The sequence below is a fragment of the Struthio camelus genome, chromosome 2, assembly GCF_040807025.1.
Source record: "Struthio camelus isolate bStrCam1 chromosome 2, bStrCam1.hap1, whole genome shotgun sequence".
Classification (NCBI taxonomy): domain Eukaryota; kingdom Metazoa; phylum Chordata; class Aves; order Struthioniformes; family Struthionidae; genus Struthio; species Struthio camelus.
This window is the reverse complement of record NC_090943.1, coordinates 33,353,867-33,380,461: the sequence shown is the minus strand read 5'-3', so window position 1 is coordinate 33,380,461 and position 26,595 is coordinate 33,353,867. Positions and strand designations below refer to the sequence as shown.

The window sequence follows — 26,595 nt, the reverse complement described above, 5'->3', positions numbered from 1 at the left end:
CCTGACTTCTGAGACATCTTTTCTATCTCCTCTGGGTAGTTCAGCACCTTAAGCAGGCCTGCATGGAGAAGTGGAAAGACAGTGATGGTATTAGTGAAAAGTGCACAGTTTAGGTGTTTGTGAAATCTGAAGTGGTTTGTTAAAGTATTTTGTTATTAGTATTAGTATTTGTTATTAACTGTTATATCAGTTAATGTTCCCCATCTTTACTAAAAAAGGAACGATATTACCCAGACCAGTCTTATCAGATAAAGTCTAAAAACTACTCTATCCTTACTATGGATAGTATAAAATGATTTCTAGTGCCTTTGATGAACCTATGTCCAGATTTGTAGGTAAAGAATATAAAAAGAACCTTAATCAATGACTCTTACAGCAATTTTGCTTAATTTCCCATTCCAGTTAAACAATTGGCAGCATCAGGTTTAGGAGGCCCACAGTTTACCACATTTTCCAATACCAGGTGATGTGACTAGTCAATCTAATTAAGTATGTGGACATGCTCATTTTCCTAAACCCTTTCCAGAGACAAGAAACATTAAACATGCCCATGCATGTTCTGAGTACTGCAGAATTATAGCAATTTGTTGCATGTTACCTCTGCAGTATCATTTGGAGTGGGCATATCTGGGCAGAAAGTGAGAACTTTCAGAGAATCATAAAATAATTTAGGTTGGAAGGGACCTGAGGTCATCTGGTTCAAGACGCTCTGCTTAAAGCAGAGCTAACTTTGGACATTTGTCTAAATTTCTAAACCAATGTCTAAAGTTATATAATTCTATCTATCTGGATGAAATCTCCCAAGAGGAGAAAAGACACCATGTCTAGGCTACTCAGATACACAAAAGACTTTTCAAAAGACAAAAGGGCAGAAAACAACATTAGTGGTCAGCAACAACAAAGCTAATCACAGAAGCGGGTGCCCGAATTTAGCTAATGATTTTAAAGTAGTTACAGCCTAAGAAACTTAAATCACTCCACTGGGGATTTCCTAAGAAGAGCAGACTCAGTCTTGCAGTCATTTAGTTAGCTGAGCTATGTTTATCTGTGTGAATAATTTTATTTACATTTCCGTAGGCTTATTCAGAGACACAGGGAGAGTAAAAGACTTTATGGAAAGAGAAAAACTGCATGAAAAGCAGTAATGTTAATATTTGAAAGAGTACTGTCCTCTTCCAGCAGTCTAAAGGACAAATGCAAAATTAATCTGTAGTTAATTGAACAGATAAAGGTAACAAGTGCTTATTTTAAGGTGGCAAAAAGTTTGAATTATAAGTCTGTCTTTGCTGGATATATGATTGTGAGAAACTTTGATTGTGAGCTTTCAGGCTCAACTGATCCATGTATGTCCACTGTTGACAGTAATATTTCATTTGAAAGTGGAATTATTGGTTGTAATGGAATAGTGTTTGTGGGGGAACTTTTCCCAATATAAGAATAGAAGAAAAAGTACATTATTTAATTATATCTTTTTATTTATTTCAGACAACGCTGGCTGAATTAGGAAACCGATATGTGAATATTTTTATCAAGGGGCAAATATTAGTGGGTTTGGACAGTATGAGAAGGAATGAATTTCTGTGAGAATAATTTAGAAACTGCCGAGGGAAAAAAAGCTGTTAGGGTGCCAGAGGGTTCAACAGAAAATGCAATATATCTGTGCACAGGGTTGAGGAAATGTGTTTCCTCAAAGGCATTAAAAAATCCCGGTCAGATATAGTTCAGGTCACCTGGTAGAAAGCTCTTTTGCTGTGTCCTGCTGCCCACACTATAGTCTGCTCAAAACTCTGGCATGCTCACCTTTCCATTAGTGACATCCCCTGATTACACCATTCATTCAAATGAGTCAGGCCTTGGAACTCCAAAATATATAGTGGCAATCAGAAAGACCTGAACTCCAACCTACACAGCAGTTTCTGCTTGGTAGCCCTGTACAGCTGGCTTTGCTTGCTATAGGTCAGCCTTAGAGCAGTGGAGCAGGCCAGAACTGCTGTCATGCAAGGGAGGATGTGGCCCCTTAATTTTTTTCCCTGATGTTTTTTTTTCAACCTTGCAGCATTATTGTTTCATGAATACATTACTTTCCATTGAGTACTGGCAGTCCTGACATTGATAGGCAGTGAATCAATACTTTTACAGAATCATGAAGCCAAACTAATTCTGCAGATCCACAATGTGCAGTATGTGGTTTTTCATTCTCGATATAATAACTGTAATTTCAAGTACGCCCCCACAAGCATTGATTGCATGCTTTAAGAAATTCACAATAAAGAATTTAATTAAGAAAGAAGAAACTGCACTACTCCATTTGAAAAAGAAAAATTCACTCGAGATGTTTTTTTCATTTTCAGTCTATAATAGCAATAACCATCTTTAGCTGAGGACATTTCCTGGGGCTTAATGGCCCATGGCCATGCTTCTTCAGGTGATCATCATCTCCCAGCAGTCATTAATCCCCTACAAATGCCCTGCACCTCAGTCATTTAATGTGCTTAAACGTGCTTCTTCTGAAAATGAAATACTTCTATATTTAATGCATCTTCCAGGAATAGGAGTGATCTTTCCGAGGTGAGGAATGAAAGGAGTTTAGTAGCTTGTCAGAGAAGTACTAGTTACGACAAGTGGAAAAGATCTGTGTTTGGAGATATCACGACAAAGAATTCATCCACGATCAGAGCTTTTTATATATATATATGTCATCATTTGATGTATGCCACAATTCCCACACGTCTCACTCATATCACAGCCAAATCAGAAATACAGCTAAGTTACTTCTGATTGTTTTTCTTCTTAGCATAGACATGAAGCGTCTCACAAAATATGAAAAGCATGTGCTTCCGGCAATGCATAAGATAAGAAGTCTTTCCATTCCATGGTTGTAAAATAGAGCTACGCAGTGATTTACTGATTTTACAAGGTGTTTATGATAATACAAGAAAAAAAAGTTAAATCTTTCATACCTAAAGGTTTGAGACTCTTATAAGCAGGTCTTTTGGTGAGAATTTTGTAAGTGTTTCTGACAAATGGGACCACAAAAACAGCACCAACAGTGTCATCAAAAGTAATGCTAATGTTTTAAACACTAGACAACCTGCCCTTACAAATGGAATTAAAGTCTTTAATGACAATATTTGAAGGGAATTGGCCTGGGTAAAAGCTGAACTGGGATTTAATTTGGTTGGAGGTCTACTTACTGATTTTTTAATGGCTGCTACTATTATTACTGTTTTACATAGTATTTTGTGTTACAACTGTGCTTTTATTTCCATCTCATCCTCTTAAGTATGTAGTGTACAGAGTATGTGAAGGCTATCCCTGTCCCAAACAGGCTGTAATACAGAGAGGTATCAGGCCTGATCTCATCACATTGCCTTCAATGAGTGGAAAATTAGTACCTCTTATCGTCATTTACTATTTATATTGGACATTCAGATCTAATGTAATTTGATGAGTGACTGTTTAAATGAGGACAGAAGTAGATTTTTGTGCCCTGCATTGTTAAATGTTGAGTGTTAAATGATGTGAATGTTATAATTAGAACTCTCCCAGTCAATACTTTTGATTGCTTTAAAAAGGAGAACTATTTTACCTTGACCCACAGATTCCTTTTCAGTTTTCCTTGTCAAATCACTTGAACAAAATACCTTTTAGAAAAAATTGAATGTTTTGTTTACTTTACAGTAAAAATTTGTGCTTACTTAAGTAACCTATAATGATTGTCATATTTTTACATTTTTCTAAATGAAGACTTTATTCCAAAACTAAGGACAAAGATTTTATGTAGCAAATTTTAAAATAAAATATTTCACACACGTGCACATGCACACACACAGTTACACGCACACTTTTTGTCCTACTTTCTTTGCTAGTTTTTGGAAAAGTATTAGCGGAATTAGACTTCACCGTTCAAATATGTCTAGTCATCCCAAAACACAATTTTCAACAAATAAGCTAAGGAAAAAACAAAAAAAAGTGAATAGATCCTCTGTTAAAATTCACTTACCAAAAAAAACAAAGATGCAGAAAGCCAAGAACATGATAAAGTTATTTAAGTTATTTAAAATCTAGTTCATATCCCATCATAACTAGCAGGCAGTGAAATTAGCACTGATATATTGTACTACAGCTAGAACACTACATTTACCAATGCTTATATTTAAGGATCCTTTAGGCATTTATGCACTACCATGCAATTTACAGTGTCAGCATTCTTCAGATCACTTGCCAAAAAAAAGCTAGAGTTTTTGCACCTACCTTCTATCACAGCTGGTGTTATAATTGACGCATCCTCTTATATCATGATGAGAACTCCAAATCCAAACTCAATTACAAAGTATGGAAGGTCATGCAGACTTTGCATTGGAATGAATGCCAACAGGAATGTATACAATAAAGAACAATAAAAAAGTATAAATTCCTAAAGTGAATTTATCATTCTGTCCAGAATTTTTGCATAATTTTTCCTCTTGAGAGTTCTGTTTTTTCATCTATTGATTATATTTACAGATAATTAGTGGTTTTAAAGTCTTATATAATAGTTTCGTATTTTAAATTTTGCATTGTAGGTTTTATTTTCCCTCTGCGTTGCATTCTGGGTAATACAAACCATGAAGCGGAGCAATTCATACACAGATAAACATGACTGAAAGAGCAGACCTAACATCACTTTGATTATGGGAAGAGCACTTTGGAATACTCTTCAAAGTTCCTTGGAATCAATCAACTATGCCTCTAACTGAATTGCAATCATTTCACAAATGGTAGGAGGAGGTTGTGATTTTGTACAAAGGTTTGAAAGGTTCATTAGGATAGGCATCTGTTTTTATTTGATTTTTAAAGATATTTTATTTCCTATCAATTTAAATAAAACGTTCTTGTAATTTTTCCCCATGCTTTCACAACATTTTTTTTTTACATTCAAAGGATCACAAAATCTTAGAAAGCATGTAAAATAATAGCATTTTGCAGTCGTTTTATTAGTATTTAACCATATGTGAAAAGTATACATCACAATAGAAATAATTAAAATCATATTTGTTGCAACCTGGTATAAAGCCTTATCTAGACTAAATCTAAAAATATATGTATGTCAGTTTTTCCATAATGACTGAATTACACTGGAATCTCAGTGTCATACCCAATCGTGAGTTTGTAACATACAGCTACATACCAATGAATAGCTGAGGCAACAAAATGATTAAAAACAGCATGATAAAATAACTCAAATTAGTGTGAGTCGAAACATCTTCAATAACTTTGGCTGATACATGTGTTGTATAGTGCAGGCTTGCGGTTTAGACTGAATTATTTCAGGGGTATATCTGCTGTTGCCAGCTTCAGATACTGACCATGCCAGCACTTACACAAATGAGCATCCCATTCACTAATGTTACTCACGTGACAAAATATTTGCAAGACTGAGCCCTTAATTTCTAGTAATTTCCTGTCGAGGTGATCTCAGGGGAGATGCACGTCTTGTCTTTCAGAAGCTGCTGGAAAGATGGTTTCTGTTGAGATAGGAAAATTAAATACAAATGGTGAAGGGAGTCTCCAAACAGCAGGACTGGCAAAAATACTGGAGCTAGGTTGTTTTTCTTTCCTCACACTCTTCCAACTTTTATTTGGCTCCAAGATTTTTAAAAGTGCTTAAAGTCAAGTAGCTAAAAAATGTAGGCTGTCTTGCATGCTTCAAACTAGTAATAATACCTGGATTAAAATATGAGGTTTGGGGTTTTTTTTCCGTTCTACTTTCCTTTAGGATATTAATGACATGCTAACAGAGATCTCAGATGTAGACAGATAGCCCACTTTTAATTAACCTGCATTTTCAGTCTTTAGCTGTAACAGGTGCCAGTATCTGCATAATTGAATGTTTCCAATAAATCATCAGAAAGACCATATTGTTATATAAATAAAATCAATCCAGTGTCTAGCGATAGTATCAGCCTAATGCTATATAGATTCTTAGTTTAAAATCCAAGCTTTAATTTATTCCATTTGTGGATTGAATGGCCTGGCTATCACTTTGGATTATGCTCGAAGAACTAAAAATATTTAACTGCGAAAGCAGGTTTTCGTTTGATTAGAGGCAGTGCTGAGACACAAAGCACAGAACACACCTTTCTCAACTGAAGGCATGTGTAAATAAATGATTTACTTGGGGATCTTTTTCACTTTACATAATGAGAAGATGAAAAAAAATCCCATGATTATAAATAGTTGTTTAGAATTTTAGTTCGATCATTTATTCATAACATGGTAGGCTTCTAATTTTTTTTTTTTAAGAACTGAATAAATATAACTATATATCTCTGGCTCCCACAATGGAACTATCATCTAGTGACTAAACACAGATGTGGAATCTCTACTATACTCATTTCTGGCTAAAACTTATCTCGTTGCCTGAATTTCCCTACCTCCATAATGGAGGCAATCACAGAATCACAGAATCGTTTAGGTTGGAAGGGACCTCTGGAGATCATCTAGTCCAACCCCCCTGCTCAAGCAGGGTCACCTAGAGCATATTGCCCAGGATCACATCCAGACGGGTTTTGAATATCTCCAGGGAAGGAGACTCCACTACCTCTCTGGGCAACCTGTTCCAATGCTCTGTCACCCTCACAGTGAAGAAGTTTTTTCTCAGGTTCAGATGGAACTTCCTGTGGTTCAGTTTCTGCCCATTGCCTCTTGTCCTGTCGCTGGGCACCACAGAGAAGAGACTGGCCTCATCCTCTTGACACCCTCCCTTCACATACTTGCACACATTGATGAGATTGCCTCTCAGTCTTCTCTTCTCCAGGCTGAACAGGCCCAGCTCTTGCAGTCTTTCCTCATAGGAGAGGTGCTCCAGCCCTCTAATCATCTTGGTAGCCCTCCGCTGGACTCTCTCCAGGAGTGCCGTCTCTCTCTTGTACTGGGGAGCCCAGAACCGGACACAGTACTCCAGGGGAGGCCTCACCAGGGCTGAGGAGAGGGGCAGGATCACCTCCCTCCACCTGCTGGCAACACTCTGCCTAATGCACCCCAGCATACCATTGGCCACCTTGGCCACAAGGGCACACTGCTGGCTCATGTTTAACTTGTCCACCAGCACTCCCAGGTCCTTCTCGGCAGAGCTACTTTCCAGCAGGTCAACCCCCAGCCTGTATTGGTGCATGGGATTATTTCTCCCTAGGTGCAGGACCTTGCACTTGCCTTTGTGGAACTTCATGAGGTTCCTCTCCGCCCACCTCTCCAGCCTGTCCAGGTCCCTCTGAATGGCAGCACAGTCTTCTGGTGTGTTAGCCTCTCCTCCCAGTTTAGGATCATCAGCAAACTTGCAGAGGGTGCACTCTGTCCCTTCCTCCAGGTCATTGATGAATATATTGAACAAAACTTGGCCCAGGACTGACCCCTGGGGGACACCACTAGCTACAGGCCTCCAGCTTGACTCTGCGCCATTCACCACAACCCTCTGCGCTCGGCCCTCCAGCCAGGTCTCAATCCACCTCACTGTCCACTCATCTAGCCCACACTTCCTGAGCTTACCTAGGAGAATGTGATGGGAGACAGTGTCAAAAGCCTTGCTGAAGTCCAGGGAGACAACATCCACTGCTCTGCCCTCATCTACCCAGCCAGTCATTCCGTCATAGAAGGCTATCAGACTGGTCAAACATGATTTCCCTTTGGTGAAGCTGTGCTGACTACTCCTCATCACCTTCTTGTCCTCCACATGCTTAGTGATGACCTCCAGGAGGAGCTGTTCCATCACGTTTCCAGGGCTGGAGGTGAGGCTGACAGGCCTGTAGTTTCCTGGCTCCTCCTTCTTCCCCTTTTGGAAGACTGGGGTGACATTGGCTTTCTTCCAGTCCTCAGGCACCTCTCCTGATCTCCATTACCTTCAAAAGATGATGGAGAGTGGCCTAGCGATAACATCCGCCAGCTCCCTCAGCACTCATGGGTGCATCCCATCGGGGCCCATGGATTTGTGGATGTCAAGTTTGCCCAAATGATCTCTAACCTGATCCTCCTCAACCAAGGGAGAGTCTTCCTATCTCCAGGTTTTCTCTCTTTCCCCAGGGTCTGGAATTCTTGAGGGCTGGCCTTAGCAGTAAAGACTGAAACAAAGGCAGCATTCAATAACTCTGCCTTCTCTGCATCCTTTGTCACCAGGGCACCCGCCCCATTCAGCAGCGGGCCCACGTTTTCCCTAGTCTTCCTTTTGCTATTGATGTATTTGAAGAACCCCTTCTTGTTGTCCTTGACATCCCTTGCCACATTTAATTCCAACTGGGCCTTAGCCTTTCTTTTCGCATCCCTGCATACTCTGACAACGTCCCTGTATTCCTCCCAAGTGGCCTGTCCCCTTTTCCTCATTCGGTATACCTCCTTCTTCTGTTGGAGTTTGGCCAGGAGTTCCTTGCTCATCCAGGCAGGTCTCCTGCCCACTTTGCTGGATTTCTTACTCTGAGGAATGCACCCATCTTGAGCTTGGAGGAACTGATGCTTGAACATTAACCAGCTTTCCTGGACCCGCCTTCCTTCTAGGGCCGTACCCCATGAGATTCCCCTAAGTAGGTCCCTCAAGAGGCCAAAGTCAGCTCTCCTGAAGTCCAGCGTTGTGATCTTACCTATCGCCCTGCTCCCTCCTCGTAGGATCCTGAACTCCACCATCTCATGGTCACTGCAGCCAAGGCTGCCCCCAACCTTCACCTCTCCAACCAGACCTTCTTTGTTTGTTAGTACAAGGTCTAGCAGCACACTTCTTGTTGGCGTCTCCACCACCTGTGTCAAAAAGTTATCATCAATGCTCTGCAGGAACCTCCTTGACTGTTTGTTTGTGCCTAGCTGTGCTGTCTTCCCAGCAGATGTCAAGGTGGTTGAAGTCCCCCATGAGAACCAGGGCCTGTGATCATGAGGCTACTTCCAGCTGTCTGTAGAAGGCCTCATCAACTACTTCTTCCTGATCAGGTGGCCTGTAGTAAAAACCTACAGCTGTGTCACCCATGTTAGCCTGCCCTTTAATCCTTACCCATAAGCTCTTCATCCACCCCGAGGCAGAGCTCCATACATTCTCGTTGCTCCCTCACATAAAGGGCAACTCCACCACCTCGCCTTCCTGGCCTGTCTTTCCTAAAAAGCCCATAGCCATCCAGAACAGCATTCCAGTCATGGGAGCTATCCCACCATGTCTCTGTAACTGCAATGAGATCATGGCCCTGCGACCCCACACAGATCTCTAGTTCTTCCTCCTTATTCCCCATGCTGCGTGCATTGGTATACAGGCATTTCAGAGAGGCAGTTGAGCATGCAGACTTCTCAGGAGAGGTGCAAGAGGATCCTCCATAGCCATGTCCTGTGCTGACTCCCCTGGCTGCATGCATCCACTGGAGGCCCCCTGACTTGAGTAGTGTTTTACTGACTACCCTGTCTCTATAATTCTCCCCTTCCCCCATCTTGCCTAGTTTAAAGCCCTCCGTACCAGGCTGGCCAATCTGTGGGCAAAGACGCGTGTGCCCCGCTTGGTAAGGTGGATCCCATCGCTCCCCATCAGCTGTTGATCTTCAAACAGGGTTCCATGGTCATAGAAACCAAAACCCTGTTGCTAACACTAGCAGCACAGCCAGCTGTTAACTTGGAAAACCCATCTACTCCTCCTCCCATCCTTCTCCTTCACAGGCAGGACTGAGGAGAAAACAACCTGGGCTCCCAGACCCTTGACCACCATCCCCAGAGCTCTGAAATCCTGTTTGATGGTGTCCAATTTGCCCTTGGTGTCATTAGTGCCCACATGGAAGAGCAGCAGAGGGTAGTAGCCTGATGCATGGACAAGCCTTGGCAGTCTTTCCATGACATCTCTTACTCGAGCCCCTGGCAGGCAGCAAACCTCTCTGGACAAGAGGTCAGGTCAGCAGATAGGTGCCTCTGTCCCCTGCAGCAGGGAGTCACCCACAACAATCACTCGCCGCTTCTTCCGGGGGTTCCTGCACGGCACAGGGTCTGACAGGCTAGTTGCCTCCCTTGGAGCCATGCCCAGCCTCTCCTCAGCTTGGAGGGCGCTAAACTTGTTCTTCAAGGGTAAGTCTTCAGGAGGAGCAAGAGCCTTTTTCCTTCTACGAGAGGTCACCAGCTTCCAGCCCTCTTCAGCAGCGTTATGATGCACCTTTACACACGGTGCTGAGCCCTCTGACAACTCCACTGCAGTGGGGGCAGGGGACTCCTGGAGCTGAACAGTCTCCGAGAACGCCCTCTCAATCTCCCACTCATCCTCTGGGATGCTACGCAGCCTACTGACCTCCTCCCGCAACTTCTTTATGTGGTGATACGACTGGTCAACCACAGCACACCTCACACAGGAGAGCTGACTGTCAGCCCAGGCCTCAGAGAGAGGCCCCAGGCACTCCCTGCAGCCTGACACCTGTAGGGGCTACATCTGCTGTCAGAGGGTCTGCCTGGATTGAAGCCTCAGACACAGCCAATGCAGCACCTCCAACAGCCACTGGGGAACGTGCTCTGCGGTGTGTCATGACCATGCTCCGGGGAAGGACACACCACTGTGCAAAATGGAGAGGTGCCTTCCTTGCCTTCTGGTGCCCTGCTGCACAAACTGCTGCACAAACTGCTGCATCTATGGCTGCACTCTAGGCCTGGCTCTTATATAGGCCTCTGCCTAGCAGTGACTCACAAGGGTGCTTGACCCACCCAATCAGGAGCCACCTGAAACAAAAGCCCCAGCTCCTTCTGACCAGGGCAGCCCAGAGAGCTCGTTAGCAGCAGCCCCACCTAGCTAGAACTTCCCAGGAGAAGGTAAGTCAAGGCCCCCTGCAGTTGTCCTTGCCTAGCTTTCCCTTCCTGCTAGCAGCAAGCACTGTCTAGTTCCTTGGGGGTCCCCAGAAAGTCTCCACAACTTCCAGCAAGGCCCACAAAAGGCCCAGGCAGAGCCCAGACACTGCTGTGCAAACTGCTGCGTCTGTTCGCTGCCTCTGTTGGCTGCGCTCATTGCGTGATGGCAATACTGATGATGTGTCTCACCATAATCAAAGTATAACATCTTTTTCTTATAAAGCTATTACATTTAATATAATGATAGAATCTGATGGCAAAAGTGGAACACAATCCACACACTTTTTAGGTGACCCCACAAGTTAGTGCAACTGTACTTTCTAAATTTGAAATAGGGACATCAACCTTACAGCAATGTTATGAGATCAGTTTAATATTTTGCCTTAGTATTGTAATGAAAAGTCACATTGAAGGGCAGTTTTCTTATCAAAAGAAATCCTTCAAAGAGACATGAACAGAAAAATTCAATGCATTAGTGTTTTTTAGCTTTCAGTTGGTCAACTGAGGTAAAACTCTATGTGTCTTTGTACTATTTGCTGCAATAGACCCTCAGCTCTTTCTGTCATCAAATGTATCATATACACTGGAAATCTGTGTTTAAAAATATGCCATCTTGGAAGGACAATAATGAAGATCCATATGTACCTATGATCCATTACATTAATTTTAAAGTTATGTTAATGAATATCATTTATTTGCATGAAGCAATTAATGTGATTTTGAAGGTAAGCGCAAATTAAGACATAAACATTCTACATAAATCACTAGTTCCTGCAGAATCTTTCTAATCCTTATCAGTTGCATGCAAATAAATTAGAAAATACAGAGAAACTAGTGACAAATACAAAAGGCACAGTAATTTAACTAAGATATCATTCCAAATAAAATAGTTGTACTCATATGGGGCCAATTCTATTAAATGAAAAATGCAAATACAGGCGCAGGCACAAAATACAATGCTTAAAATATCCCTGCTACAGCCTACGCTCTCAGAGAGCCTAAACACACGATAGAAACCCTACAGGCCTACCTTTAAAGTGTCTCATTTCTCCTCTTGATTGGAATCCAGAAATGAAACATTCCTCAGTTTCAAGCCTGCGGGGGGCTCTACTGCTAGGAACATTTAACGTGCTCTGACAGGACTATGCTATGTCCCTTATAAAATGTTCTTGCAATCATTTCTTCTAAAAAGTGGCGGAAGAAGTCACCCCTGTTGTTAAAGCAGAGGCCCCCAAAATTTCCGCTTTTTCTGAAGGTATTGAACCCAAATTTCCTATTTACCAAGGACTGTGGCCCTCATGTATATATTGTTCTAAAGCAAGGTGCAGGAGAGGAATGTTCCTCGCATTTCATGTTAAGCAGCAAAGAGTTTGAGCGAATGACTCTTGAAGCCTTGAACAGTCATGTTGGAGTGAGCATCAGGTCTGGTTTCAGGCTCCTGTATTTTATGGTAACAGCCATCGAGTTTATATAAGCAATCCTTTGGTTCAGGCCTGGAAGATGAGCTCTGCCTTCCCAGGTAGGAGGGAGTTTAATGGACAGGCTCATAGAAACATCCTTGACTGCAGCATTCTTCCATTAGCTGTGTCTCAGGTAGTTATGTCCTTGTCAACTTACTTGTTTTGAATTTTTTTTTAAGTATTTCAATATTTTAGCTGCCTAAGACTGTACTGGATCTAGTTTATACTGTCTTTATAGCCACTACATAGGGTGAAACAATCATGTCAAAGGTCTCTGGTTATGAATAATGAAGAGGCTCTGGGAGGCTAGGTGGCCAGTTAATTCATTTATATATAGATAAAGATATTGTGTAGAGTTGACTGAATGAATTAAATGCTAACATCAAACATTGCTTATTGGTAGGATATATTTGTGGTAATCCATCTGTCCTCCCCTCACTTTTTTAATATTCCATTGCTTATCTCCTTGGTGTTTACGCATATTGTGTGTTTCCAATTGTATGGGATTAAGTGAAATCAGGTGAATTATGTGAGGGCATTAGTGAACAAAATATTATTGCAGAGCTAATGAATTTTGTGCAAGTAATTGTTTTTCTTTAGAGAAACACCTCTTCACGTCTCCAGGAACAAAAATATTCTGCAGGCTAAACCCCTAGCCTCATATGTCCAAGTAAGAAACCTTATAAATCACTTTTGTAGTGTTTGCAGTATTGCTTAAGACTTCCTTTTGGTTTTGTTCATCATTAAACTCCCAGTGGCATACCTTGGGGGAAAAATGTAGATAAACAGAACTTTTTTTCAGTAAGTGTTAAAAAACTGACTTCCCCTACTCATTCCAGCTGTTGTAATGTCACATCTCTATACATGGCCTTTCCTGGACTGTGTACGCAACAATATCAAGTTACTGAAAATCCAGAAGCAAGGAGCTGAACACTGTGTTCAATTGAGACCTGACCCTGCACCATCCAAGTCACTGAAAATCTTTGCCTTGACTTCAGGGGATCAGGGCAAAGCATTCCATGAGTGGAAGCAAGATTCATGCAACGTGTGCTGCAACTCTAAGCTTTGGTATAGTGCATTAATTAAAAGTAGCACAGTTGCACATTTAGTTGTTCCTGTAAGCTGAGAACATGGTGTTCTTTGTTCTGTATTAAATTCAGAGCCCTTTGATGGCTAACCAATGACAGAGGAAGTTAAAGCTGTAAGCCCTTTCTTTTGTGTTTCCTGTTTCCAGTTTTCTCTCAAGTCTGTGAGATTATGGATGTTGTTACCTAGATCCTATCTGAAAGACAGAAGTTGATTGGGTGACATATTTTAAAGTTTCCTCATTACAAACAAACAAAGTCCTGTTAAGTTTTCAAGGTTTTATTTCATGTAATCAGACACAAGTGAACAGCACTGAAAGGTAAGACTTCTGACTTTTCTTCTTCTTTGCTCTTAAGCTTGTGATACAAAGATAGCTGAGGCGTAGTGGTGGAATTTGCCAAGGACAGAAATGACCTTCAGACAACGTTAAAAACATTGTCACACCTTGTAATATTATTTGTTGCCCATAGCTGATGTTTTTCTTAGAACTCTGGCTCTTGGAATCCTGTTATTACTGCTTTTTAATTTTTTTATTCGTTTTTATTTGCTTTCATTAAAAAATGTTTCTAATGACAGAAAACACAAACCATAGAAGGTTTAAAATCAATGAGGCAAATAATAAGATTTTAATAAGTACTATTTTAAAGTATTTTGCCTTTTAAATCACCTTCATGATTACATGAGGGTTCATGATTTTTAAACACTTGGGATTGCTAATACTGCATGAAAAAATATTGCTGATCTCTCCTTTGTGAATAAATCCTCTGGCTCCAGCATGGGAATATATGATGGTCATGAGGCAGAGCTTTGCTGAGTTTCCTGATTGCTAGCTAGTGTTCAGCCTGTTTAGACTGGGGTTAATACAAACTGGCCCACAGAACAGGCACTTTGAGGGCCCCCTACTCTAAGCAAACCTCGGGACAGGAAAGAATCTAAGTCATAGTATGTTATGTTACCTGTCATTCCCAGCATCTATTCAAAGCAAGCAAGAGAGGTACTGTGGACTTCAGTATTTTGTGTTCCTACGGATGAAACAAGTGTAAAAAAAAAACGAGTCTGAAACTCAGATACAAACCACAAGGTAAAGCAAAAATAAGATATCTCATATATTGGAGCAGCACTTCCATATTAATACAAGGGCCAATGGAAATCTTGGCTCAGCCCTTTGTCATTTTTGCCCCACCTATGGAAAACAGCAGAAAAATGTGGAAACATTGAGTAAGTATGAACTGCTGAGTGTCCCTGTGTTTATGGTTTGGCAAAGGAAAGTGATACAAAATGAATGTTCTCCCCTCAGCCCCTTGCTATATTTTTTATACTTCCTCTTTTAGTCCTTATTTTCTTCTCATTTTTCTGTCTGTCTCTCTCCTTCTCTTGTGTTTGTTTATCTCTGCAAAAAATACGCTCCTGCTTGCTTTCGTTTTTTGTGTGCAGGCGTATCAGGGCACACTGCATACCCACAAAGAATTTATATTTTTATAGTTATTGTACCATCCCAACCATGGTAATCTAGAGGTGACCACTTTCTTTATTGCTTCTATCAGTAAACATGCACTTTAGTATTCCAAATACACATTATACTGCTTGTACATTGTTAATGTTACATTTACTTATTTCATATGTCTGCCTGGTTTCCTCTAATGATTCATTTTCTATTTCCATTCCAGTAAAATAGCACTGTCCTTTTCCCAGTTTCTACTCCCTTTCCTGTTTCTTCTGTATTAATTCCTTCTAGTTACTTTTTGCCCCTCAAGCACTCTGCTTCTTTCACTATCTGCCTCAGCCTCAGGATGTACTATTGTTTTTTTTAATGCGCTATTTTCTAACCTGCTGATTTTAGTGCAACAGAGACAGGCAGGCAGCCTAGTAGCAGTTATGTTTAATTAAAAAAAGATTAAAAGAAAAAAAAACCATGGAACATTGCAAACATTATGGAATTGGTGGTGCTACTGCCACTTAGCTTTTTCCATAAACCTTGAATGAAAGTACTTTATCAGCACATAAATTACAATAATCAAAATGCTTGCCAGGAGAGGAAAATACTGCATGGAGACAGTTAAAACTACAATCTTTAGATCCAAGAATAGCCTATTAACTGACTGCATGTGATCATGTCTTTTGCTGGTGTCTGTCTGCGTTGAGGTCATGAGCCTGTTATTTGGAGATAATGGCATTACTCTTTGCCTCAAATAGTAGCTTTTGTGATTTCAGTTCTACCAGCCCTTTACCTTCTCCCCACACAGGGCTCATGATGGACTCCTTACCTTTAATCATTTGGAAATAACGGATTTAATTTTTGCTCTTCTTTTACTCACAGGGCAAGAAAATGCTTTGAGGGAGGGTAAGGTGTTGTACAGCGCAGCACTGTAGGTATTTACCGATGTGCTGATTTCCAGAAAACCTCAAGCCCTCATGTAGTTTCCTATCCATCACCACAAACTAGATTTCACAGTGATGTCTAACAAAAGAAATGCCAGATAATCGGAGATTGGTGGGAGAAATGTAAGTGACATTTCTGAGGTTTTGACAGCAAAGTTAGCCATTGGAGGTCAGATTGCATTTGCTTTTCTTTTATATATTACCTGTTTTCCCTGAAATACTGCTGTAACAGAGGAGTAATGCACTCATCCCTTCATGGCCAGTAATAAGGTATATACGTGAAGATTTTTTCCTTTGGCAGCAATATTCCTGTTATTCATGAGAAAATCTAGGATTGCCCTCATACCTCTGATATTTCTTACATACATGTCACTTACATGTATTACTTACATACATGTTCAGGCAGCAAAGATCATCTGGGAAGTGTAGAGACATTGCTGGAACAGATTTAGCCTAATGTCCTTGCTTCACAAGGTGAAGTTCAGCCTTCAGATGGCCAGCCCAAAACTGGAAGACCACATTTTCCACTAGCACTTTCTCTAATGGTTTCAGTAGTTAAGAGATTTCATGCAGTCCCTTTCGTCAGGATCAAAGCCACCCAAAGACAACAAGAATATGGCACTCAGCTGTCTTGCCAGGAGGATGTATCAGGCTTTTCTATACTTTTTGCCCCTGAGCATTTGTACGGGAGAAACGAGACTATTGACCATAAGCTATATACTGTTAATAAGACTATTTTATGTGCATAAATATCCTTATGATTGAAGAACAATGAACAGCAGTTTGTGCTCCAGAGGCAGAATTATTGCTCAATAATCATTTTTTCAAAGCTTTCTCCTTGCAAGAAAGCCCTGTGGCAGCATTCAATTTTAGTTAGCACAGTCCTGGGTGTGTTGTAGGACCATGGAAACTTGCTGTGCACTGCTAACGGCTTCCTCTTTGCAGCTCTTTATAGCAGCTTATAATATTTTCCCTGAGGAATCACAAACTGTTAAGAAGTTACATGAAAAATAACTCATCTCTGGGTGTGGATAGGAGGCATCTGAGCATTGAGTGAGATGGGTATTGTATCCTATCAAGCAGCCTAAACAAGGTGAGGTGCTCAGGCTCCACTCCCCCAGATTTTCCAGGCGGGAAATGGGACATGAGCTTCGGCAGCCTTGTTGCAGGGTGAGGGAGAAGCACAGGTTGCTGGAGGCCCTGGCAGAGCAGGAGGGGAGGGCACGCTGTAGGGAGGCAGCAAGAGGTTGGCATTTTCAAGGCTATCAGGCACAGCAGTGAATAGCACAGACATCCTTTTACCATCACTCGAAAATGGAAGTTAAAAAGAACAGGTAGCACAGAAAAGAGAAGCCCCAAGCAAGGCCAGGCATTACATATCCCATGGCTCTTTTTTTCATCAGCAGTAGGTTATCTGATCTCAGCCTACTTTTCAAATTTGGGCCAGGAGCATTATGTCTGAACAGATTACCCTTGTGGTTTCTACTTTTTTTTTTTTGCTTTGGGTTTCTCCTGTTCAGGAAGTTTTCTGCGACACTGTGCTTTGCTTAAGTGTAAAGCACGTGGGTCTTCTAATGCACATCAGACATTTTTCTACGTATATTTTCATCAAGATGATGAAATATTATGCGGATATGTTAGAGGGATCTGACATGTGCTTGCAATGCATGTCTTTATGGTCCTGTCAGATTCTAATGCACTTGAATGCAAAACATTAAAAAGAGGTTAAAAGTAGCACAGGCCATTGCAATAGGTGTAAATGATGACCACTTCAAGTGCATTATTAGTACATTTCTCAGTGTAATTGTGTCATTTTTTAGAATGAATATACAGGCTTGTATACAACGTTTAGGGATCATTGACAGAAATCACTTCTGGCTGGTAGATAGACCAGCTAGACTGACTCTACCTGACAGAGGTAGAGTGCATTTTTACATATATTTCTTTTGATTTTTCAGAAAGAACAAAGGTTCAAAGAATATTTCCTCTAGATGTTATTTCACAAATAATAGATATAGTCATAGGCAGTGTAGCATAAAGTAGCAGCTATGAAAAAGTTAACTTTCATCAGTACACTGAAGTAACTATTAGAGCTGCCTTGCAGTCTAAATATACTGGGAAACAGCAGTAATTGCCAGTATAACTGTTAACAGGAGTTAGCAAATATTGACCCCTGCATTATTGATATTAATAAAAAGCAATGTCATATTTCAAATTCAGTACCGCAGTCTGAGCTTGGTCAAAATTGCCAGAAATGTGCACTGGGATGTTTTTGTTTTTTCTGGAAGATTTTCTGGAACTTATGGAAAATGTAGTCCTGTAGAAGTCTAAATATATTCTGTGGAAAATACTCAACTGTAGGACCCATTTTCCTGTTAAGGAGGTCTCAGAGCAACAGAATTATTAGTGCCTGTGTTCTTGGCCGTGTCTGCTTAAAAAACATGCATTTAGTCTGAGATGTGGATGAATAGATACACCAGTGTGGAGTTTTATGTCTAAATTCACAGAGAAAACGACATACAAGATATATTTCTTTATTTTCCAGAAGTCATAGATACATTTCTTGGCCGCTATCTAATATTTCTGGGTAACTGCAGTTATAACCTCTAGGTTTTGACTGTTTGCATATGCAGCAGACATGAATATGATAAAGGTGCAAAACAATAATATATGTGTCTTTCTCCTTGCTTTCTGTTCCTGTGGAAGTTTCTGTTAGGGAGGAGCATATACAGAAATATATTTTTCTTTCATGCTTTCTGTGTCTCATTTGCCTATCTGGAGAAAATATGTTAAATTTTTAACTGTGTTTTGGAAGTCTTCTCAACCATTTCTTTTTCAGTTTTTCAGAGCTGTGATGATTGCTTGCTTTACGTGTTACTCTTTTTTTTGTTGTAGCACAGATGGAATTATTGACTAGATAAAATTCTGTACTGTAGATGTTTTAGAAGATCTGATCAGTAAAACCCCGTTTATGACTGCTGAACAGTGGCATTCTGTCTATATCAGAGGCTACTGGGCTGACATTTTCTCGCTGGATTATTTGAAAGGTCACAGTGCCTTTCTTAGTCTTCTGTGGGCAGACTACACAACTGGACAGTCAGCTGAGCTAATGACCCTAGACCATCATCTCCCTAGATGTAGATTATCCATGAAAGATTGATTTTAAGAGCCAAGAATAGCTATGTTATGTAGTTTTAATCTGCTGTCTGGCTGCCCATTTTACAAAATCACTGGAGGTGGTCACCCAAGTAAACTGCCTAGACAGTGTATATGAGGACCTGAGGTCTACTTTTCTCTCATAGGCTGATTCCAAGAGAGAGAGTCTCCCAGATAAGGTTCCTGCTGGCAGTAACACATCAGAGACAATAAGAGACAAAAGAGAAGCTCCTTCTCTGACACGAACCAGAAGGTTAAAAGGAAATGAAAAAGCCCCTTGCTTTGTTCACTAAAAGCTGATTCTAGATTACAGGTGCTCATGTCCTACTGCTTCTGAAAGGAAGAAACCCTACTACCTGTAGCATGTGCAAATGCTTAGTGGTCTCTGGCATGCTCTGACATTTATACATCTGAGAGGTTTCTGTCATTCCAACACAAATCTGGAGTTGGAAAAATTTCTTTAGGCAGATAGGAAAGAAGGAGCAGCTTGGGTCTATTCTTACAGTGTTTTACTAAGTAGAGCTGGACCCTTGGCTGAAATAAACTGGGTAGCTGCACTGACCTTTGTATGTGGTTGTTTGTTCTTCTTGGCTCATTGAATTGCCTCATATCCTAAGTTCATTAAACTGTGGTTCAGCCAAATTCACTGTAAAAAAACAAAGGCTTAAAATGTAAGTGCAATAGCATATTACAAGTGCAGTAGCTTAGGTAAGAAACTTTAGGTAAAAATAATTACATTAAAAAATTTAGGTTGTCTAGAATGGGAGCCACAGATTTGTCATTAGCAGAAGCATGTGAGTGGCTGAGTCTTTGAATTACTGTACAGTTTCAGGGTTCTAGATAGACTGAAAAGTGTTAAAGGGGTTCTAAATGTGTTAAAGGGGTTCTTGGCTGGACAAGTAACTTGAAACAGATCATTCAAATGATCTGGGCGCTTTCCTCCAGCCAAGTGCTTGTAATTAGACCAGCAACTTTTCTGACATATTTGTTACTCAAAATTACTCCAGACTGGAACAAGTTTCACAGGAAGCTCATAGGAAGCCTTGAAGAATGAACATGGGAGCTATTTTCTTTGGATACTGACATCTTGTGGTACAGTTCATTATGGATCCTGTTGCAGTTTTTGCAAAACAAAGGTCACAAAGATGATTAAGGACTTGGAGCATCTCTCATATGAGGAGAGGCTGAAAGAGCTGGAATTGTTTAGCCTGGAGAAGAGGAGACTCAGAGAGGATCTGACCATTGTGTATAAATACTGATGTGGGCTGTAAGGCAGATGGAACCAGCCTCTCCTCAGTGGTGCCCTATGACAGAATGAGAGGCAGTGGGCACAAATTGAAACACAGGAAATTCTATTTGAACATTAGAAAACACTTTTATTGTGAGGGCATTTGAAAAGTGGAACAGGGTTGCCCAGAGAGGTTGTGGAGTCTCCATTCTTGGAGATGTTCAAAACCTGACAGGACATGGTCCTGGATGACCTGCTCTACCTGACCCTGCTTGAGCAGGAGGGTCAAACTAGAAGATCCCCAAAGATCCCTTCCAACCTGAACTGTTCTGTGATTCTGGGAAAACTTGCACCGGTGGAAATGTCTTACTACTTGATCAACATGACATTAAATATACAGATTCATAGAGATTTATAGAAAAAATCACTAATTGCTAAAGTCACTGAAGCTAAATAGCCTCTCATTCCCATGTGTATTCCCAATAATGAGGGGCTGCTAATTGTTTTGGATTTTTAAAAGTTGCTTGTTCACTGAGGCAGCAGAGCTGGTGTAGTTCTCTCAACATCATGGCTAGAAGGGCTGGCTCAGAAGCTAGGATGCACTAGCTACTTAGGGGTTTGCTACTCCAGTTCAAACATCATGAAAAAGAAATTCAGAACAATGAATGACTTCAATATTCACGCAAAATTTTTCCCTTTTCCCAGAGGTTTAGAGGTTAAACAAAAAGGGCAAAGTATCTGCTTGCTCAGTGCAAAAGCTGAGCTCTTTGTCCAGATTGGGCAAAATAGTCCTGAAACCATTTTATTCATAAGCTTTACTTATCTATTTCAAATAATGCTGTCATGTCTTTACAGGTCATTCTAAAAGATGTTGTAAAGCTTCTCAGCAGGCTTAGTCCAGACAAGCTCCGAAACAACAGAAAAAACAACACTTCTAAAACACAGTGCATGGTAATATGCACAGTGGGCTAAACAAAAGATGGGCTGCTACGTTACAATTGAATCAGGAAAGAGCAAAAAGCCAGCAGGAGGGTGTTTATTAGTCCAGACACTTAATAGAGTCCAGTCTTAGATTCATATTCGGTCAGACTATTGCATATTTCTGATCTAATAGTAAGGGGTTTAAAGAACAAAAAGACATGCACTGTTTGGCTGGCAGCTCCTCAAATCAATGCCTAGGTTAATGAATTGTGCTGTCTTGCTGGGATTCGAAACAGCCCAGTGAGCAGGGCTTTCCTGCTGCCTTCCTCTTTGACTGCGTTACACAACCAGCTCTCTTTTATATTTTGATAGTGACATCTATTGGAGCTTTGAAGAATAATCTTCTGAAAAAAAGATAACCAGATGTACCTTAGTCAAAGAAAATTTTCTGACAGCTAAAATTTTCAGCTGAAACAAAAGCAGATACATATTGGTCATCAAAATATATACAGGAATGAAAATACCTACGAACAAAAAAAGTTGCAATGGTTTTGATCAGATTCAAGGCCAAATGGTGCAATATGAAATTAGACAGCTATACTACAAATTTATTTAGGGGAGAGACTCTTACCATTGATGTAGTAGGGCAGTGTGAGATTAATATGAAAGTTTTGACACCAACGTCTCTAAAGTTTCTGAATCTCTTGAAGCTAAGAATAAAAGTTAAAGAATATAAATTTAGAGTAAGAATTATTGTGAGTAGGAAACAGGGCTGCTGCTTAAAACTAAAGGTATTTGGTCATTATGTTGGCTATATTTTTGAAGAACAGATGGATTTTGGATTAAATCATTCATAAATCAGATGGACAGTTTAGAGCATTATCACAAATTTGAATTAAAGGAAACTAGAAAGAACAAAGAATACAAATGAAAGATAGCTTGAAATTTACATTTTCTCATACCTCCTCCATTAATTTTTACGTGGCCAATTGCCTCAAGAACACCAGCCACTAGCTAGAGTCTCCTGTTTTGCGTGAGTCTCTAAAAGTTTTCAAGGAATTAAATTTCTAATTGAAGAAAAAAAATTAAATTTGTCTCACTGTAAAGAGCAGAAGTGAAAAGGTCATATACCTAATTTTCCCAAAATTTAACAGATTACCTAAAAGGAACCAAGGAAAAGGATTGAGGTGTCATGAATGCCACGCAGGTGCCTCTTTTGCTGCATCACTTTCTTTTCTTGGAATTTTCATCTCCTACTGGATTAGATCATGTAATTTAGGGCTTTCATTCATATGCAACACCACCTAGAGGTAGAATTTGAGATCTAACTTTAGTGATCTAAAGTAAAGTATTTGTTTAAGGTATTGTAAAAGCTCCATCTATAGTCAACAGTGAGAAAGAGGGGGACTCTTGACTAACCCTGCACAGATTCAGATAGGTTGCGGTGCTTGTCCTAATACCTAATAAAGCTTAGCTGAATTGTGCCTTTGAAATGCCTGTCTTTCTCTCTTTTGATGATGGAGGAGCTTAGAAATTTACCCAGATACGTTAAGTTTATTTAGATGAAACCCATCAGCCTGATAAGTTGACAGCCCAAAGGTGACAGTAATATAAGATTTGATCAAATCCCCTGTGGATCTAAGCAAGATCTTGATTTAGTTTAAATAGGCTAGGCACATTAGGAATTAGCCAGTCAGCAAAGGCTTGACAAGTATGCCTGGTAAGTATTTGACAGCCAAAGCCTGTGCGGTCAAAGGTACACAGTTATCAAAACTATTTAGTACGAAGCTAGCTCAGATATTTCTAAGCACCTTATGCTCACTTCTCTGGATTATATTGTGAATGTGTTTTGTGCTTCTGTTCAGAGGTTACTGCAGTTTGTCCGGAGATTCTGTACATGACAGTAACAAAAACAGTCAGTGATACATTTCTGGCTTTATAGAGTGGAAACTTGACTGTAAGACTAATACACAACTAATATATGTGGTGATGAGGATCAGGTAATTTAGCACATTTATTGTGACTTTTGTACACAAAAACTGCTACAGAAAAATAATCCTATGGTCTGATACTGTATCCATTATTATTCCTATTGATTAGTAAAAGCAGTTTCAGTGAAGTAAGTTCATGCAAACAAATGGTATAGAATCACTTTCCTCCCTCTAACTGTGCTTTCAAGATCATTGATTGTTCAGATAAATATACAGGACAGAATACCAGAAGAAACCAAATGAAGGCTTCTTTCTCTAGGCTTGAATATAGTTATTAACAAAGAGATGTATTTATTTGAAACTGTTGAAACTCTCTAAAATCTGTTCTGGAAACCCAGGAAATAAGATCATAAGAAATGGGGGAGGGAAACCACAAAGGGATTTCAAGGAGCTGACTGGTTCTGCTATGGCCATACACTTCTAATATGCCTAACATCCCCAAGCAAACTCTGAAAAGGTTTTTATGCATCTCTGTACTGCTCTTTTATCCCATAGTGGGATGCATTAAATTCTCTGGACCCTATGTGTACTATGCTATGCTAATAAGCTCTGTGGAATATTGTGCACTGGAGAGCACCGGGCAGAGACATCCAGCCTGAGTCTGTCCTGTCTTATTAAGTCCATTTCTATGTCAGCTATGACAGATGACTTCTCCATGCAGAGCCACTTGGCTGGCTGCTACATTGCCTTCCCCCATAATCAGGCTGCAGGATAGTTTGTTGGTTTGGGCACAGCACCAGATCCAGGTTAACGTGATGTATTAGGTACTGTCAGGGCCCTGAGTGCATTAACAGGCCTTAATGGACCTGATCAGTGTTAGCTGGGACCTCCTCCACCTTTGCCCATGGGCCCAAAAGCTCTGTCTAAGCTCAGCCTGAGGCCTACAGCCCTGCCTGAGCTGTGCTGCGGCTGTGACTCCGGCTTAGCCATAGCTATGCCCATGCCTGACTCTGGACTCTGTTGATCGAGGTCCTGAACCATAGGCTGACTTCCCAGCCTGGCCTCAGACCTACCTTGTCACTGTGGACTGACTTGGTGATCACAGGGCTGTGTCTGACTCTTGTTACCCTCACTGGTCTTCAACTGGACCCTGGCTGATGGGCTGACTTTGTGGCCTGGCCTTGGACCTGCCTCAACACCACAGACCTACCTGGTGATCACTGGACCTGGTCCTGCCCCTGATCTGCAGTTTGATTTCCTAGTTTGTCCCTGGAGCTGCTTTATCTCCACAAATTTCCCAGATTTGAACTCTTGGTTGAACCTCACTGTGATCCCTGGGTCTGTCCTTTTTGCCTCGCTCAGGTACTGTGGGACAGGCTGTGGTGGGTGAAGGCTCTGTCCTGCCAACTGTGCCATCGCCTTTGGCTCCCCAGCCCGTGCTGCTCCCAGACGGTTGTTAGCTCAGACCTTCTTGAGCCCTGAGCCCACCACTGTGGATCCTGGTCTGGGGCAGCACAGGGCCTTGACCCTCCAAACCCTCCTGAGGGCCTCAGACTCTAATCTCCTCATAGTGCTGGCCCTTTGCTCAACCCTGAGTGAACCCCATGGGCTTGCCCAGCCTCTGGGGCTCATCGGGGGCAGCCCGTGCTCGTCACCTAGTCCTAAATCTCCTATGAGCTGGACTCTTGGCTGAACCTGACCTTGATCTCTGGGTCTGCCCTGCTGTGGTGCTGTAGGTCCAGGCTATGGCTGGTGAGGGCCGTGCCCTGCCGGCCGTGTTATCGTGCTCAGTACCCTGCCCCTTAGGGAGCAGTCAGCCCTTGCTGCTCCCTAGTAGCACTAAAGTACTACACTTGAAACAATAATCCCTCCCAGAACAGGTTGTAGGACCAGAGCTGTTGCCTCTCCTCCCTAAGTAGCACTCCATCTATACAGCACAGTCATTCCACAGGTCAAAATTGCCATTTTGAGACTAGAGAATGGACTTGGTATTTAGCAATTTAATTTTATATCAAGAAATTAAGGAAGCTTGTTAGAGACCTCAGCTGTACTCAGAAACAGTTTCTGTCTCAAAAACAGTGCAGAGAAAGGTTAAAGTGTCTTTAAATCAAAGATGAAAGAGCTTTTTGTAGTCTGCATTCTAGGGAGAGAACATAAATATATAGGAAAAGTTCTAAGCCTAACTGCATGAATAATCATGTTAAAAATATGCTAGGAGTGAGGCTAAAAGGAATGGAAAAAAAGAACTGATCAGCAAAGAAAACTTTGCTTAGGAAGTCAGACACTAGTAAGGATCAACTGAGAAGTTGCAAAACATTGAACTCAGTTAGACATTGCAAAGGGAATGGAAAAATAAATGCAGAAAGTATGTCTAGAAATCTAAATGAGCACCTTGTTTCAGTTTTAAATTAAGAAGATGATGTAGAAAATGAATGCAAAATGAGGATGGTTCGTGAGTTTAAATATATAAAAAAGGAAATAACTGTTAGAATCAAAACTAAGTAATTTTAATGCATTCAGTTTTGGGCACCCATTATTCACTTATTCTAAAACCTTGAAGGAAAAGGGACACTGTTATCACTGGGAACAAATGATACTACACTTCTATTAAAGAAAAGGAGAAAACAATTCAGGTAAGTTGACAATCATTAGTCTCACCTAAATAGAACTCAAGATTTAAAACAAAAAGCAAAGAAAGGTAAAAGAATTAAAAATGTGGAGGCAAATAAGAGGCACAAAAAAATATATCATGGGTTGAACAAAGGTAGGTCATGCCAGACTAAATTGCTATCATTTCTACGTGAGAACTGATTTATTAAAGAAGAAAAATATGACCCACGTCGTCTATCAGTACTTTGACAAACCATTTTACATGATGCAACATAGGAAACTATTAGCCAAGCTAGGAAAGATGATGATAAATGCAGGAATTATAAGACCTATAAGAAAATAGACAAAAAAGATGACTAAGTACACCAGGTCTTTTCAGTCTTGAGAAAAGCCTGCTGAAAGCAATATGGTTGTGATTTATAAAATCACAAGCAGAAAGGGTGTTGGTAGGAAAGGATGATTAACCATCTTTAATATGAGAAGATCTAGACAACATCAAATGAAGTTATAGGCTGTCAGCTTGAACGGAAAGTGGAATACTATTTCACAAGACATAATTAAGCTGTGATGTTTACTGCTATAGAAAGTTATAAAAACTGTTTATGGGATACAAAAACAAAGGAATTTAGGCAAGAAAAAATCCATCAAGAGCTATTCAACACAAATATACTTTTCCTAAACATCCAATTTTGGCCACCATCAGATATAGGATCTAGGCAGAAGTGAAATTTTTTTCTGATCTGGTACAGCTGTTCAAATTTTCTTAGAAGCTGATAAAAAGAAAACAGAGTTAGTAGCACAACTCCTCAAGATTTAGTCTTCAAGCTAATATTATTTAACTTTTCTCGTATTACCTTGGCACAAAATGAATGCAGAAATAAAAATTAGCTGATAAAGCTGAAAGATGGCAGGACAGATATCTGGATATAAGATAAGCTTGAAGAATGGAATAACAGAAGTTTAATGAAATTTAGTAATATGAACCTCAATGTCCTTCATGGAA

The 26,595-nt window shown here is 40.6% G+C and overlaps 1 protein-coding gene across 5 annotated transcripts in view; it reads left to right on the top strand.

Moving 5' to 3' along the window:
- AGMO (alkylglycerol monooxygenase) overlaps positions 1–26,595 on the top strand; it is a 318,841-nt gene that overhangs the window by 191,113 nt on the left and 101,133 nt on the right. For 4 of the 5 annotated variants that reach the window (XR_011139628.1, XR_011139627.1, XM_009680843.2 and 1 more), the window contains one exon: positions 4,566–4,886. The exons of the other annotated variant lie outside the window; for it this stretch is intronic. Coding sequence is in view for 2 of the 4 variants with exons in the window: in XM_009680843.2 (XP_009679138.2) it covers positions 4,566–4,646 (81 nt within the window). In the remaining 2 variants the exon portion in view is untranslated. Of the gene's footprint in view, positions 1–4,565; positions 4,887–26,595 lie in introns of those variants that run through there. 5 annotated transcript variants of the gene reach the window in all.